Genomic DNA, 16,879 nt, shown 5'->3' with positions numbered 1-16,879 from the left:
TCAATATTTGGGGAGAAAAATAGAGTAGACACTTCTAAGATATTTTCTTTGATTGCTTTATAGGATACAAAACTAAACAGATTCACAGAGATATGATTTTCCGTTAAAAACAGATGGGAATTGTACCAGCTTATTTGTATGCTTTTGTATTTTATTCAAAGCCCACCTGCTAAAATAGGTAAGCATTTAATAACCTTGTGGAATAAATGTTTAAACGGATTTTTTGACATTAAAGTGGAAATTTTAGTTGACAATTTTAAAACCTCCTCCAATGCTACATCAACTATGACTAAGAAATTAAGAAAACAGAAACTCCTAAAAGGGTGTAAGAACACTTCATACGAAGAATGATACAAGGAATGCCTGCATGCATTTTCTTTTCAGTCTAAACTATTCACATATTTGTGTTGGCCAGCCATAAACTATATCTTCCATGAATAAAGTGTGTAAAGCAATTCTACCAGCAAGTCATATTAAAAGGTATGAAATATTTAGATCAATCCTAAAATTACATGGCTTAACATCCAGATGAGGGAAGAGAACCCAAGTAATGTGTAAGAGTTGCCTGAATTTTCCATTAACACCTCCTGTTAGCATAGCCACCTTGTACTTGCTCTACAATAAAGTGGACTAGCGTGAAAAATAACAAGAAGAAATGAGACAAAGCACATTTTACAACCAAATGTCTATTAACTGTTTTTACTAATGCATGACGACAGTGCAGACAAAAGATAGCCTCGAATAAAAGCAAGATTTCTTTAAAGTGGGATTATAAACATTCAGATTGTTATCTTCTTAACAATAGAAGTACACAACTGACTTCCAGTATCTACTTATTTTATGGAAAAGACAGCTTTTTTAACTCTGTGGCACGCAAACTGTGCTTTACTGATCACTTCTGGAATTCTTATTACAAAATTTTTCCAGAAGCTTGTTAACATTATTTTATAAGGCAGACAAGCTTACACTTTGCAGAATACGATAAAGCCTTAAAATGATGCATGCTGTATATATCTTTATTTGCAGCTGACCTATTTAGAGAACCAGGTCATTCAACTTTACAAAGGTGTATTCTATAATAAGAAAAGCTGTCAAAATTCCCATAAAGTCAAGCTTATTTTTTATCATGAGCCAATCTCTTAAAATGCATTTTTAAAAAAAAAGTATTTGAGAGCCTGACTGTGCAGCAAAACTATTGAACTACACAATTTGAGACAAAGGAAAGATTTGTCTTAGACACATCTAACAAAGATCTGATAAACAACAGTGGTTTTAAGTAGCAAAATAAAAGGAATACTATTTTGTTAAATCATACACAGATGGTAAAGAAAAAAGCAATTTTTTAAATTGTACCAACCAGTGTATTATGGCATACACTGGGGTGCTGCTTAGCAACATAAGCAACACTGTGACCCAGACTGGCAGACATGCCACAATGGCACTAAGGTACTGCAGACCAGGGCAGAAAGCAGCTCAAGCACTTGTACAAAGTGCACACTGCAAACCCAAAGCTGCTCTCTGGAGCAGTGGCTGAGAGAACAGCTCTGCAGAACGAGAACCAGGAGAACAGCCAGGGGCTGCTGGAAAGCAACGCATTCTGATCTGTTCTTTCTCCATTTCAGTGTTTTATACAACCTGCTGGGAAGAGGTAATGAAAGGAATGTTTCAAATTAAAAGCTTGGCACAGGTTGACGTAATAGTTAAAGCAGCTGAAATGCAGAAATGGGATGGATATGAACTAAACTAGCTTTGCAAACCCAAATGTTTTTGCTTCAAGTCTTCTAAGTATTACAAAAAACAATCATATACTTTCTGTCTAAAGATTTGAAAAGTTCATAGAATCACATTTCTTAAACATGTATTTAACTGTACTCATGTAAATTAGATTGAAATATAACTGTATTTAAAAAACCCAAAAATCAAAAACCAAAAACAACAACAAAAAAACCCCAAACTACTTAAATATATTTTTACCTAAAATAAATATCTGGGGAACTTTAAGAACTGTATTTGCTTTAACTAGCAGCATTACTCAACATTACCTATGGCACTTTTTGTCATTAAACATTGTTAAACGGTTCCTGATATGCATCTCTTGGACTCCACATTATGTCTTCTAAGTAATTCTCTTTCTACCAATATTTTTTACATTAACTCACTATCACATCTCAGTGAAAACAAATACACCATATATTTGTCTGTCTTCTCTAAGAAGCCCTTTCAGAATATTATTAGAAGAAAAAAATATGCTTCTTCAAGTATTTAAAAAACCCAAACAAAAACAATCATAACTTGCAGCACTACCCAAATTTTAGATTTTGGAAAATAATACAGTGGCATTTAGCAAAAGCAATAAGTATTCATCACATTAGACTAAGTGCCCTTCAAATTAAAATTTAGGTAGAATACCAAAATTGTGCTGTGCTCTGAAGACAGAAAAGCACCCATGACTAATGAAATTTTCCTGCTCTTTATTCAATTTTCAAGCTCTTATGCTTATTTGAAAAAGGCATTACCAAAGAAGGAAATTTGTGGAAACTTGGTGACTGTCAATCAGTGAAAGAAAGATGGATGCAAAGACCCTTTGGAAAGCTCATTTACATCCTTTGGTCATGTAGAAGGATTAACTCTCCCAAGAAATATGTATTCAGAGCATGGAGTGAAGCTAACAGCTGTCATTTCAACACATCCATCAGGCCTTAATTTATGGGTTGAGATGATGAAGTTACAATGTCAAATTTCACCTGCAAGGAACTGCCCTAGTGTTTCTCAAAAACATAGTTTCTAAGATAATGAAACATAGAATCATCTTTTTTCTGAGGTTGGACTCAGAAAATATTTTTAAACCTAAGCTTGACACTTATTTTTCAGAAGTATCTTGAATGCTCTTGCCCTTTGTGTCTACTACCGAAACATTTCAATGTCCTTTTCTGTATGTATAGTACCCATCAGAATATTTCTAAGGAATTGATAAAACCAGAACTGTTACATTTCTTCCTTTGCTTTCTAACACAGATTTCTTGTTCTCCATGCAGCTCCAACACAAATTCAGACATTGTCCTACCTCTGTCAGAAGATCTTTAATTCACTGGGACTCCATGTCATCTCCGGGATCAGTTGCCATTAGCTGATTTGTCTTCCTCAAATAAAGTAAAAGAGAGCCTGGTGCTATATTAAAACTTTGCTACAAGTAGCTGAGAAGTCTTCCACAAAGGAGGGTCTGAAACATCCCTCAAAAAAGGGACAATTGCAATACAAAGTGGAATTTTCCCTCACTGACTTTTCGTAGATATGAAAGTATTAAACAACCAAGCTAACAAAAAAACATGGTAACAACAATCTTTCCCTGAAAGAGTTTGGAATTGTTCTGAAACTGAAACAGTTCTAATTATTTTTTCACTTGTAATGCTGGCCAGGAACGAGGTACTATGGGGAAAAAAAAGGGTGCTACCGTGGAAAAGTATGTATGTATGTCAGTCAAATGTTGTTGTGCAGTATTTCACCAATCAACCACAAACTGAATTGAGTTGGGAATCTCAATTTGAGATAAATTATTTTATTTTTGGCTACAAAATGTCTACTGTAAAAAAATAACACTGGACAGACAATAATGCCCTGCATAAACAAAAGAAATGTGTGCACTGGGAAGAAGAAGACCTAAGAGTCTAAAAGGGAAGAGGGAGGAGTACACCCTGACATAGGCCATGAAGAGTGTAAGATTCTCAGGAGCTGGACTGAGGAAGAAAGTAAAACACAGGATTGCCAGGCCCCTGAGGGAAGGAATAGGCTTTTACAGCCCTCTCAGCTTTTCCTGCCCCCGCCCACTCCTTCCTGATGGGCCTGGTCCCAGGTGATGCCACGGCAGTGCCAGCTTCCAGCTCTTTCTCCAGCTGCCTGTGACAGGGTCCCAGCCCCACCTGGCTGCTTGCCAGGTCAGGGCTGCTGATGGGCACTCGTCTGTCCACCAAGCTCCAGGGATGCCACCCAGCAGGGTGGGCATGGCCATCCTCTGGCTCCTCCTCTTGCCTGGCTCCCTGGTGCCAAGGATCATCTGGTCCTCACTGCTCCACAACAAGGTTGTTAAAACCTTCCTGTGTATGGAGGCCAGCAAAACTCTGACTTAAAAATACCACGTCATGTTTCCTTGCTAAAAACTGAATTAATGTAGTAAGCACTTTCCATCATGCTATAGGGAATAAGGAATACTCCAGCACTGGGAACTGCATGGAAGGTTCTGCATTAAATCCCTACACAGTAATAGAGCTCAGTGAGCACCAGCAGCTGCCTATTCCACAGAGGCACACAGAAACCTCCATCTGTGCTCTGCACAGGCAAAACCAAAGAAGGTTGATTTCTTCTGGATAAAACAAAATCTTTAAATGCTCTTTCTGACTGTCCAAATGTAAAAACCTGCGTGTGACCTCCCATCTACTATCACTGAGGCAGCAATGACTGTTGAAAAGTTACATCGTGTAACTTTTGTGTATTCATATCCATCCACTTCAAAATAGACATCATGACCCTACATTTAGACAGCTAGAAACAGTCTAATGGCTGAGACAATGCAATTTAATGTAAAATAATCTGTTATGGTTGTTCTGGCTAGGAAATGTTATGTGACAAAAATGTAGTGTCAGCAGAATTAAGCATAGAAATAACAATAATTAAAATCTACCACACCTTATAATAAATATAGGGGAAAATTCCAACAGGTTGGGTTCTATGACCTCTTCTGCTTCACCATAGTGACTGGGGCAGGCAATGCTCTCTGCTCTCAGAGCCAGCTGGCTCCTGTTGCAGAAGATGTGCTGCACAGAGGTGCCATGGAAGCTGTGCCTCTCCCAGGGCTCTACTGCATCACACAGATAATGTGCATGCACTTTAACAGGTATGGAGCTGAATGGGAGTCAAGAGACACTTGACTGTTGCACTGACCTGCAGCACTAATTTAGATAAATCACTTTTATTTCCTATAAAAGAATAATTCGTAGGTACTTTCTACTGCAAAACTTGAGAGGCCTATAGACGTAAAATACCATACAAGAACTAAACACAGAATTTAGCAAGAGCTAAATACTTTCTTTAGCTTCTCATTTGAATTCTCTATTGGGCAGAAAAGACTACTAGCACTGTCCATTTAACTTTATTGCATTATTGTTCTTATGGTGAATCTACAGCTCCTGACTTTCTGCAGGGGGAAGAAAAGCTACTCTTTCTCCTCCACTGTCTGGTTCTTCTTCTATAATACATTTTTCTTAGATACAGCTGGGGGAAATTAGTACAGGCCACTATCAATCCTGCTTATTGCTTCTTATATTCATTGGTTCTGAGTTTGTGGTCAAAAATATACTATCACAAGTATGAAGGTTGTAGCCTTCCTCAACTGTACTATTTGGATTATTGCTGTGAAGGAGCCATGAATAAGATCTCACCTAGTTTTAAATTCTACTAGAAGAGAAGCAGACATCTTCTAGTTTTAAAGGGGTGCGGAATAAACTGGAAACAAATACAATTTCTCTCAAATAGGAAGCCTGAGAAAACATTGAATTAACACTGGAAACTACCATTGGTATTTTTGGTAGAGAACTCATATTTCCTGGAATGACCACAAAACAAAGGCCATTTCTTTACAGAATAGGAAAGAGAAATTGTGCTCACTTCTGACCATGTTCCTGTATGGTTGTATACAAAGCTCTTCTGGCACAGCAGGTATGCAGCTGCTCCAGGAAAATGCTGTTCCCAAGCTAATGATCACTGCTAGGAAGTGATTGTAAATTGTTATTAGGGTGAGCTAAAAGTGTACTGTAGTCATTTACCATAGCTCAGCTGATGAGCAGTAAAAGCAGTAACTCACTGAGTCCTGGTGATTCAGAAGCTTTCAGTCTTTATTGAGCAATGACTCCTTCAGATTGTGCCTTCTGAAAGCAGTGTTCCCTGCCTTTCAGCTTTTAAATTTCATATCAAAAATCAAAAGTCCCCTCACTATTGCTTGTTCCACACACTTATTTACTTTTATTTAAGAATTACATGTCCCATTTTTGCTCTTATAACATATCACACATGTTCTATACAATAAATGCTTACCAATACTCACCCAGGAAAAGGGAAAAAATTAATAATGTTTTTTAACTTCTAATGTCTTCTTGTTTACAATGGCCTATAAAAGTTTTCTCTCTACAAGCTGTCAGCCACATCCTTTTGCCTGCAGTATTTATTAGATCTTGGTGTAGGCATAATTCATCTTACTTTTCTAGTCCTTTGACAGATGTCTTCCTCTGCATTGCTCATGAGTTGTTCCTAGACCAATTCTTCATTTGACTTTGATATTTCAATACTCTAATGCCTTGCCATTCCAAAACATAGACTGGAGTAAACAAGTAATTCTACCCAGTTTATCCATCTCTGTTTGCCTGAACCATCTTCAAACACAGTTTATCAAAACTGGCATGTGATTTACTATCTTATTACTCTCTTAATTATGATATTAAACTGCCTATCTACCAGCCTGATATAAAGCTCCAGAAAGATTCACATGGCTACTTTGAATGTCCCCAGTCTTGGGCAATCAGGAAGTTTTAATTTTTATTGAAAACAGTCATAATTTTTTCCAAGAAACAAGGAAAAAGATATCAGAAAGAATGCCCTATTATACACTAATTTGAAAAAAAAATCCCTAAAATTACTTTTCTAATGACATTTTCAAATATACTAATCTAAATGTGATTAAAAATATTTTTATGGCTCCGCTACAGTCTGGTTGTAACATTTAGTGCTAACATTCTGCAATCACAGGCCTTGACACTGGGCATGTTTGCAGACATGATGCAATGTTCTGCATGAGGACCCTATCTGGGCTAACAAGACTGGTTATTGTTGGGGTTAACAAGCCCAGGCAGAACTCTGAACTAGACTAGATTGCTGGAGAGCTCCAGCGTTGAAGTTCAGGCTGTTTGGGGTAAGTCTGCATGATTAGTATGTACCACATGGAGATACAAACTGCTTCTCTTCACTGATACTAGAACCCACCACTTCCGGAATCAGATATGTTAATTGCATTATAGAGTTCATATAAAAAACTCTGATTTCTGCTTTGTCTTTTCAGGAATGCAGTTAAACAGATTCTGAGATGACTCAGATTATTAATTCACATTATTCAACAAAATTAATTCAATATAGGTGGAGGGACAGTAAGTGTCTCTTGAAATATATTTATTTAGAAAAAAAATAAAATAGAAATGCAAATATGACTTTGAAATTATCATGTTTGCCACACAGAAATAATAAAATTAATTTCTTTTTACTATTTCTTCTTAGATCTTGTATTTTCTCTTCAAGTATCCTTTGCAGTTATTAAGCAGAAAATTACTTACCCCAGAAAATTGAATTAATGGTATTTCATGATGTCAATTGCAAATCTTTTATGAATTTTGAGACAAAAAAACAATGCAGAACAGGGTCAAAGGAAAATATCCAATAAGTCCCAAGATGAACCCTTCTCTTTTGAGAAGTATTCAAATTGCATAGAATACATCATATTTATTAATCAGGAGGCTTATGGATTTTTTTTATTTCATATATTCAATCTGCTAATTTTTTTTTAATTTTTCACTTTATATTTTCCCCTGAAGGTGGCATTCACAATGAGTAAATGACTAGGAATATTGGTACACAAGAAGAGTCCTTATCCAGCAAAAGTTCAAGCAAGGTAGAACTGTAACAGCAAAAAGAATTTTGTGAGAGGGAAACTGGAATTTATTTTATTGCCTTCTTACATGCTCCTTTGATGTACAGGTAAACCTTTTGTGTGCTTTCAAACATTTGGGAATTGGGTAGCAATGTAAACATGTTATACAAGCTGAACTGATGTGGCTCTATGACTTCTATTTCACCACGAGGAGGAAGCTGAGCCACAAAAGAATGGACTGACTGGGACAAGGGGGCAAATCACAATTTCAAACAATAACAAGTCCTTTGTTGCTGCTGCTGCCTTCTCAATTCTTTTCTCTGCTTTGATTTTTTGTTCTATGCTTTGATTTTCTTCCTCTGCATCACAGAATGAATGAACAACTGAACAACAACTTAAACACCTCTTTGAGTGTGTTGTGTAGAGTGACTAATCCTTTCTGAAATACGTTATTTCCAAGAGCTCTGGTGTTCACTGAATAATGTTGAAGTTAGGCAAACATCTTAAAGAACATTTGATATTTAAAAAGATTTTAAAGCATTTAGCGACATAAATTTCAATTTCTTTTCCATGGATGCAATTCAATTTTTTGAAAAGTCACATGTTGTGAAGTCACACAGAGGTGAATCTGCCAATAATGGCACTTAGCATGAAGCAGCATTTTCATTTTATTTTTTCTCAAAAGCATCGAAGACCTTTTGGTCTTTCTTCCAATTCAGTATATTGTCCTTCTACTCATTGATCTAGTTGAAGTATAAATACCACAAGAATGAAAACAAACAACACCATTTTCCTCAGGTTGTCTTTCAGAGCTAATACTACCCCTTTTCAAAATCACAATAGACATTTACTGTATTATATTAAAATTGTCAACAACTGTACAAAACCCAGGATATAATGCATACACATATAGGTATAATGGAAAAAATATTTTAAGAGAAAATTTTCACCTTCATGTATATTTGTATTCTGATCAAAACTAGTTAATTAGAGAAATAACAACAGGTACATTAAATTCAGCAAAGCATCCACACTTGCCTGTTCAAAAGTATTCTTTTGAAATTCTTCAAATCCAAAAATATCTAATACTCCAATTTCAAACACCTGGTCACTGGGGAAAAAAAAGATATTACAGATAATAAGAATTCAAGCAAGTGAATAATGCATCTCTTGTTTCTGACAGAAGTATTTCTGTTCTAGGACAAAAGCAGTCTGTATTTCAAAAACATGGATGAAATACACAAGCAGACCATGTACAGAATAGAATCAAAATTCTATTCAAAACCTATTATACTGAACAGAAATAAAAAAGCAGGGTTCAAGATTGCTTTAGCAGCTATGCTAAAAACTAAATTTGTAAGAGAAGGAAAAAATCTTAACTTCCTAATACCCAGTTTCTAAGAATACAGGTACCCATTTTCTGGCATCAAGGACAACCATTTCAGGGAAGTTTCAAAAATGCCTGGTTATACTCAGTTATCCTTTCCCGTTTATATTTCTTTGGCAGTCAGGATTGCTTCTCCAGAATGTACTTCAAGGGAAACCTGTTAGGCACAAGTCCTCCCTGTGTCATCATCAAGTAGAATTTCTGGGCTCAGGCTGCCCAAGAGGTTACAAGTCCCAGGGAAAAGAAAGTCGGGGGTCGGGGGTCAGGCCTGAAGAAAGCACATGTTCCTTCTCTGTATAAAAAAGCGGTAGCTGCTGATGTTGCATCTGATTTGTTGTGTGTCACTGCATGCATTCAGGGAAGGGATTTTATTGTGGCCAGGTGGAAGGAGTGGAAGGATCAGGGTAGAGTAGTCACCTAGGATTTGAACAGAAGAAATGGGATAAGGACAGAGGTGTTACTATTCTGTACTTGGGACTGAGTCATTGTAAGCCTGATCTGGAGGGGAAACTAAACTCACTGCAGTGAGCAAATTGAGTATTTTGGGATATTCTGTCGCCTACTTTGCAACAATAATATGGCAGACTGCTTGTTCTGAGATCCTTCCATATTTTTTTTCTCCATATTCCAAGTTTCCTCTATGTCTAAATCTCTGTTCATATCAGACTACAGATGTAAAGGAGAAAAAGGTGAACCACTGTTGAAGGACATGAATATGTTTCCATTGCAGTCATCATAACCCCCTACCATGCCTTAGATGAGGATCCAGCCCTCAAAAATAAATTCCTGTACAGCAAACCAACAAAGTAAAATCATTGGGAAAAAAAATGCTTAATATAAAACAAGCTGGGAAAAACAATCCTCAGGGGCAAGCAGAGCCTTTATCAGAAATCATGCCCAAGAAGTTTGTCTTCATTTCAAAAGCACACTAGTTCAATGCACTACTGATTGTCACAGGACTGGCTGTGTGCATAAATGTCAGACATGGATTGTTACATAATAAATCTAGTCCAGAACAGCTTTGTTGGGCAGGGGAGGTTATCGGGAGGTTGATTAGCCTCCAAGGGAATTTCTACAAGAAAAAGCATAAAGCTGTATCACCACATCCATCTCTAGCAATGAATGCAATTTAAATTGGGTTTTAAAATGTAAGCCTCATTCACAACTGCTCCTGTTTAGAGATGGGGGGTGTACATTCCTTATCAGAACAAGTTTTCAACAAAATCTGTCCATTTATAGAAAGGAAAATTAATTTTTTAAAAACAAACTACTTCAAAGAATGAATATTGAAAATCCAGAATTTTTATGTTATTTAAATTTGTTTTGGGGAAAAAAGAGAAGCTTGAAATTTTGGAATACTCTATGGGTTTTCACTCTCATTTTTTATTTTCTTTTTTTTCCCATTTGTATGTAGCCTTCCTTGTAGGAAGGCAAACCCCACGAACTGCCGTGTAGCATTGTACAACAGCTGAAGTATTGCATTATATTTCACAATTTTGAGAACTACTTAATACAGACAAAACAGCTTATCACTTCTCTGACTGAATTAATTAATAATTTGAGACTGGATTGTTTACATCCCTTTTGAGTCTGTGAGAGTTATTTTGTCAAATTAGTCTCTCTTACTTTCCCTCAAGGAATATATAAACATTTGCATTAGGAAAAGACCAATACAAACTGACTTAATGAATTATTAAAAGTCAGGCAAAATGGGAACCTAATCTGAGCTTCCAAAACTCTGGGTAAAAGCCTTAGTGCATTCCTTATCAAAACTCTGATATTTGTGACAAATATACTGGCTTGCAAATATACTGGAGACGCATTTGTTGACAGAAAAACGTGTAGTATCAGTGTTTTTATGAACTCCTCTTGATAATTTTGGTCTTGTATTATTAGGAGATGCACAAACCACATTAAAAGAGCTGGAGGTTTTACATAATTAATATCTTGCCTACGGGGTAAGTATAACAGCACTAGGCTCTGTATCCTCTACAACAGTGACATTTTACTATTACAATATGCTTTTTATGTGCAAAATCTCTTCAACCATGATAGTATTTTCTGTATTAAATTATTGCTCAGATTTTGAAAACTAAATAACAACTGACAATACAACATCCAAATTAAAAGCATTGCTTTATATGTGGTTGCAAATTACTTTGTTCTTTTAATCTTTCTTCTTGTCTTCCTCTTTTTCACATCACTTTTCTTGCCAGAAGGAGGGTCCATATATCTTTCTACTGGCTAGCTGTCAATCATATTAATTCCAGCAAAATTACTTTCCTTAAATAATCATAGCAGAGATTCCCAAGGCAAAAGAAAGCATGAATGATTGCATGTTAACAAATGAAAGGACATGTCACCAGGGTCTAAGAGAACAAATATTAGAAAAGGGCACTTTTTGTTCTGAAAGATTTTCTTATTTTCTTATTTTATGGTTACTTATCATCACTGACATATTTCTTCAGTGTATTTCAGATATTTAATATTATTATGTATAACTAAAAGAACTGTGGTTTTAATGAGGCCTGAGACTTTGATTTCAAGTTTGAAAATATCTCCCAGAATATAAAGTAGAAAAAAAGAATTTGCTGATGGTTGAAGAACTTTTTTATCTCTTTTGTCAGCATACAGGTGTAAATTCTTTTAAAAAAGCATGGATGTTCACTATAGGTCATTTTGGTTTTCTGATACACAAAACAGTATTTCAGCCCACAGTATTTTACAATGTCTCCAGCTTTGCCTTTTTTCCTCAGAACATCTCTGTAAAGATATCCTTATAGGAAAAGAAATACCTTTTTAATCTTGTACACTTAACAACTATATTATAAAGAAACTACATAAAAATTCCTGGCAACTCCTAAAAACAATACACATACAGAAGACATCCTGTCTGATAATCTACCACCTTGGCAGATATCTTGCCATTCATCAAGAGATGCTCTCAAACCATTTGCCATTCCTGGCAAGGTGAACAAAACTCCCTTTACAGTACCCAGTGCTTCAGACAAACCTACAGAATGTTATTTGTTCACTTTTATTTCATTGCAAATGGTTCTTAGCTCCAAAATCCATAGGGTCCACTCCTTTTGTTATCTTTTGCAATCTGCCAGCATAGAGTAGTGAGATGAATCTGTTGGGGGAGGGTGATCTAATGCACCTTTTCATCTGCCCAAGATACAACAGCTCTTGCTCTTCCTCCAACTGCTGCCAGTAATGAGGAAGGCTTACATCTGATCTGGATATACTGGAAGTGATACTGATTAATGAGGAAATATTTCTCTGATTAGAGGAAGTTTATAGCCTAGCCTTCAAATGAGGTCCTTCAGAATCCTAATTAAAAAGCCCTCAGTTTTCACAGGGGAACAGATTATACCTGTTGTCACAAACACAGTTCTTGAAGGGAACAGGCTGAATACTTCCAGTTGGATATGTTGTTCTTCATCTCAAACAATTATCAAACAAAATTAGTTTCTGAAATGTTTGAGGGAGATTTTTCAATAGTCTGAAATTTTTGCTGGATTTGGTGTCATTGCCATGTCTCTCAGATATCTTGCTCAACAATTGTAATTTTTATTTTACTATTAACTTACCCAGGTGTGAGTGGTGCATATAGAGAAGATGGCTGGACACAACAGAAGGAAACACTGGCTCCATATCTGACAGACATTTTTTTGAGTGGCTTGACAGTTATGGCAGGAAAGAAGAAGTATATTTGCCAGTGGACTCAAGATCTATAGCTCTTTCATTAGTACCACATACTCTTCCTCAGCTCTTTCAAGTGAAATTTGTTCTGTGCTTTAAAAAATGGCATTATCTAGTTAAATGAAACACTGGAAATTATCCAGCACTAAGCAGATTTCAAATTATTATATTATGCACCAAATTATATTAGATGTTTTGTAGTTTGTTTTAAAGACTTCTCTACCTCCAGATATAGAAACAATTCTCATTATGCTGTGGGTTCAGGTTCTGAACAGGAAGTTCCTTTCCCTCCTTCCTGCACTCCCAGCACCCTTCTACTGAGTTCAGTAATAGATAAATAAATGTTTTAGGGTTTATTTTCTGGGGTTTTTTCTGAAGTTAGGAAGATTTCTATTCCTGAGTATCATGTTCTATAAATCAAATAATATATTAAGAATTTTGTAAATGAGACATCTGAGGTCCTTCCTTTGCCCAAATAAGTGTTCCTACTGCTACTCTTTGGCACTACTTGAATTTTGATGGATATGAGTATACAGTCAGAATATAAAAGCTTCCAGAAATTACGTCTTTAGAAATAATCTGTATGCTCTGTGTAAAATAGAAATCTATGCCTGACCTGGTGGTACAGACAGAAAGCATGACCCAATGCCAGCTTTCTTTGTTTGTCTGTAATGCTGCCACATAAGAATCTCAGAATAGGTCAGGTTGAAAGTGACCACAGTCACTGGTCATCTGGTCCAACCTTCCTGCTCAAGCAGGGTCATCCAGAGCACATGGCACAGAACTGCATTCAGATGGCTCCTGATTATCTCCAGTGAAGGAGATTCCACAGCCTCTCTGGGCAGCCTGTTGCAGTGCATGGTCACCCACACAATAAAAAAGTTGTTCCCAATGTTCAGGTGGAACTTCCTGTGCATTAGGTTCAGTTCTGCCCATTGCCTCTTGCAATGCTGAGCAGAGCCTGGCTTCAGCCTCTTGCCACACTCCCTTTAGATTTTATAGACTAAGATGAGGTTCCCCTCTCAGTTGTCTCTTCCCAAGACTAAACAGGCCCAACTCTCTCAGCTTTTCCTCATAAGAGAGCTGTTCCAGTCTCTGAATCATCTCTGTAGCCTTCCATTGAACTTGTTTAAGGAGCTCCATGTCTCTCTTCTCCTGAGGAACCCAGAGCTGGGCACAGCACTCCTGGGCTGAGCAGAGGGGCAGAATCACCTCCCTTGACCTGCTGGCAATGTTCCTCCTGATGCACCCCAGGACACCATCAGCCCACCTGGCCACAAGGATGCTGCTGGCTCATGGACAGATGGCTGTCCACCAGGACATCCAGGTCCTGCTCCACAGAGCTCCTTTCCAGCAGGTCAGCCCCCACCCTGTACTGGTACAGAGGGTTGTTCTTCCCCAGATGCAGGACCCTGCCTTTGCTGAAATTTCACACAGTTCTTCCCTGCCCATCTCTGCAGCCTCCTGAGGTCCTTCTGAAGGGCTGCACAGCACTCCGGGGTATTGGCCATTCCTCCCAGCTTTGTGCCCTCAGTGAACCTGCTGAGGAGACATCTATCCCATTATCCAGGTCAGGTATGAATAAGGTAAACAATACTGGGCCCAGTAATGGACCCTGAGGGTGACTGCAAGTGAGAGGTCTCCAGCTAGACCCAGGCCCTCTGGGACCTGCTGTTCAGCCAGACTTTATCTACAAAATATTTATCAGCTTTTTATCAGGTTTATCTACAAATAGAGAAAATCTTTTCTAACTAGCTGATAAAAAAACATGCCTTAAACTTACTAGCAGGCAAGGAACACAGTATCAAGATTTTCTCAGGGATATATTCCTAATTAGCTTGTTTTCCATGAGAACTGAAAAACAGTATTTCACAAGAATTCCCAGACATTCTAAAGTCTCCATAAAGAAAAAGCCCTCTTAGAGAATGAGTCAGGAATTGTTAAAACATTACCTTAAATAATTTCATTACTCATTTGGATCACCAGATCCAACTTTGCCAACATGCAATCGATTACATTGAAACGCCACATTAAGGCAACCATGAATCTACAAAACTGAAAATCAGCATAGTTATCTGAGTAAACTTTGAAGAGTTAGGAGTCTTAGGAAGAAATTCACCGAGACTATCTTGATAATAATAACATCAGTAGAATGGGAAATCATTATATAGATGAGTGAAGATAAATATCAATAATTAAAAAATAATTATAAGCACCCGTGAGAAATGTTATTAGCTTTCTTCTAATCCCACTCTAGGGGCCAATTATGGCAAAATAATTTCTCCACAATAGATTTTTAAAAAGTATTATCAGAATGAATAAAGTAAACAAATTTCAGATCTTGCAACGAGTCTAAACTAGCATGTAGGATTATAATTTAGTTAAAACTCGACAAAATTATAAGTTTTTATGGAAGAGAACAACATTTCTAAAGGTCCACTATCTTACTTAACACTAACATTAAAATTCTTGTTTTATACCTATTGAATAGTATATCAAAGCAATTAATTTGCTAGATTCTGGCAACAGTTTTTATTTTCTGTACTTCATACCTTTAGAGCTTGGTCTTTGAAGTTTTTCACAGAATCATCTCCCCTTTGCTTACATCTAATGATAATAATTTCTTTTATTTTGCCTAAAACCTGTAACAAGCTTTTTCTTAGTAAATATAAATCAATATTAAAGACCAAAATCAAGTATTTCAACCATAAAAGTTAAACATGGATAACCAGCTTCCTCAAAAATGTCAATAAAAATACTTCTTTTAGAGTTCCTAAGCCAAGAAATCTAATTTTATTGCTTCATGAATTCTCACTGGTGTGTTGGAAGTACAGCTAAGCTGCCTCACAACAGAACAGGAGAACTGAGTTAGAAACCTTATTCCAGGTTTCTGATGAAGGCTTCATCCCATCTGATAAGTAGTAACTTTGTCAGTTTCCAACTGAGGAATAAAGTGTGGCCTGGAATGTATCAGACTTATGTAGTCACGTAAGTAAATGTTTTTGGTGGATCTTTCAGCAGAGGTTTATTAAAACTGCACCAGACTGGAGATATAATGCTGCTGATAGCTGCTTAGATGTATTTGAAGTAAATCTGATTCGCTAATCACAAATTCATTGCAGTAATCCAGCTTGCATCTAGAACTATTCTATGCCTTGATTTACTCCGCCTGTTTAAACAGTATGATTAGGCTGGACTTTAAAAAAAAAAAAAAAGAAAAAACAGTGCATGTGGGCTACTTCAACTGAGGTTGAAATATCAGCGGTGAAGGATGGTCAACCTTATTTCCACTTAAAATAAGCTACTTAGCTTCAAGTTTGGAAAGGGAAGGAAGCTGTTTTTGGCCTGATAAACCTTAGCATATCTTGTCAGTACTACAAATTAATCCTGAGCTGGTTAGCTTTCTATAAGCAGCCTAAAGGAACAACTGTCCCTTATCAAGCATAGGTATAATATGTGGCCAGAGGAGACCTTTGCAAATTCCTCATTTTTGATACATCAAACAGCTGTTCTGTTTTAGCTGGACTTACAACCTCACATAGTCTTCAAGTTACCTCATAGGTAGCAATAGTTTCACTGAGAAATATTTTCACAAGGTAGAGGTCACCTCTTCTACCTAGGGATTGCACTAAAAGGAGACTACAAGGTAGACAATATACAAACAATTTTGACTTTCATTATTTGAAGAACCTATGATATCTAAAAATATAGGTTTATATTAACAGCAGAAGTACGCAACACCCTATTCTGAAAGAATGTAAAATATCAAATTGTAAAATTACACACTGAAAAATTATTTAAAATAATTTTAATATTTTTAATATATCAATTCTAAATTTCTTTCTCAACAATCACTACAAAAAAGCTCACTGTAATTAGAAATGCCTGAGCTGGATTGTTGTCTGCCACAGACATGCACTGAGCTAAGCCTCTGTTCCATAAATCCCAGGAATGAATGAGGAAGAATTGTGGCCTCATGTTACTGCCCTTTCTTATTATATAGAGTATGTCAAATTAGGCCATGGACTGGAAAATTGCCCTAGCTTAGCGTCACAAACAGACAAGAAAAATCATTCTACGTTACTTCTGTTTGCCTTCAGCAG

The 16,879-nt window shown here is 36.7% G+C and overlaps 1 protein-coding gene across 2 annotated transcripts in view; it reads right to left on the bottom strand.

Moving 5' to 3' along the window:
• Positions 1–16,879, bottom strand: part of MYO16 (myosin XVI) — a 326,118-nt gene that overhangs the window by 98,201 nt on the left and 211,038 nt on the right. For both annotated transcript variants that reach the window (XM_031056227.1, XM_005419960.2), the window contains exon 21: positions 8,723–8,795. In XM_031056227.1, the coding sequence (XP_030912087.1) occupies positions 8,723–8,795 (73 nt within the window). The remainder of the gene's footprint in view (positions 1–8,722; positions 8,796–16,879) is intronic.

Source organism: Geospiza fortis, unplaced genomic scaffold, assembly GCF_000277835.1.
Source record: "Geospiza fortis unplaced genomic scaffold, GeoFor_1.0 scaffold192, whole genome shotgun sequence".
Taxonomy (NCBI): Eukaryota; Metazoa; Chordata; class Aves; order Passeriformes; family Thraupidae; genus Geospiza; species Geospiza fortis.
Note: the sequence above shows the minus strand (reverse complement) of the source record. Positions and strands in the feature narration are given on the sequence as shown.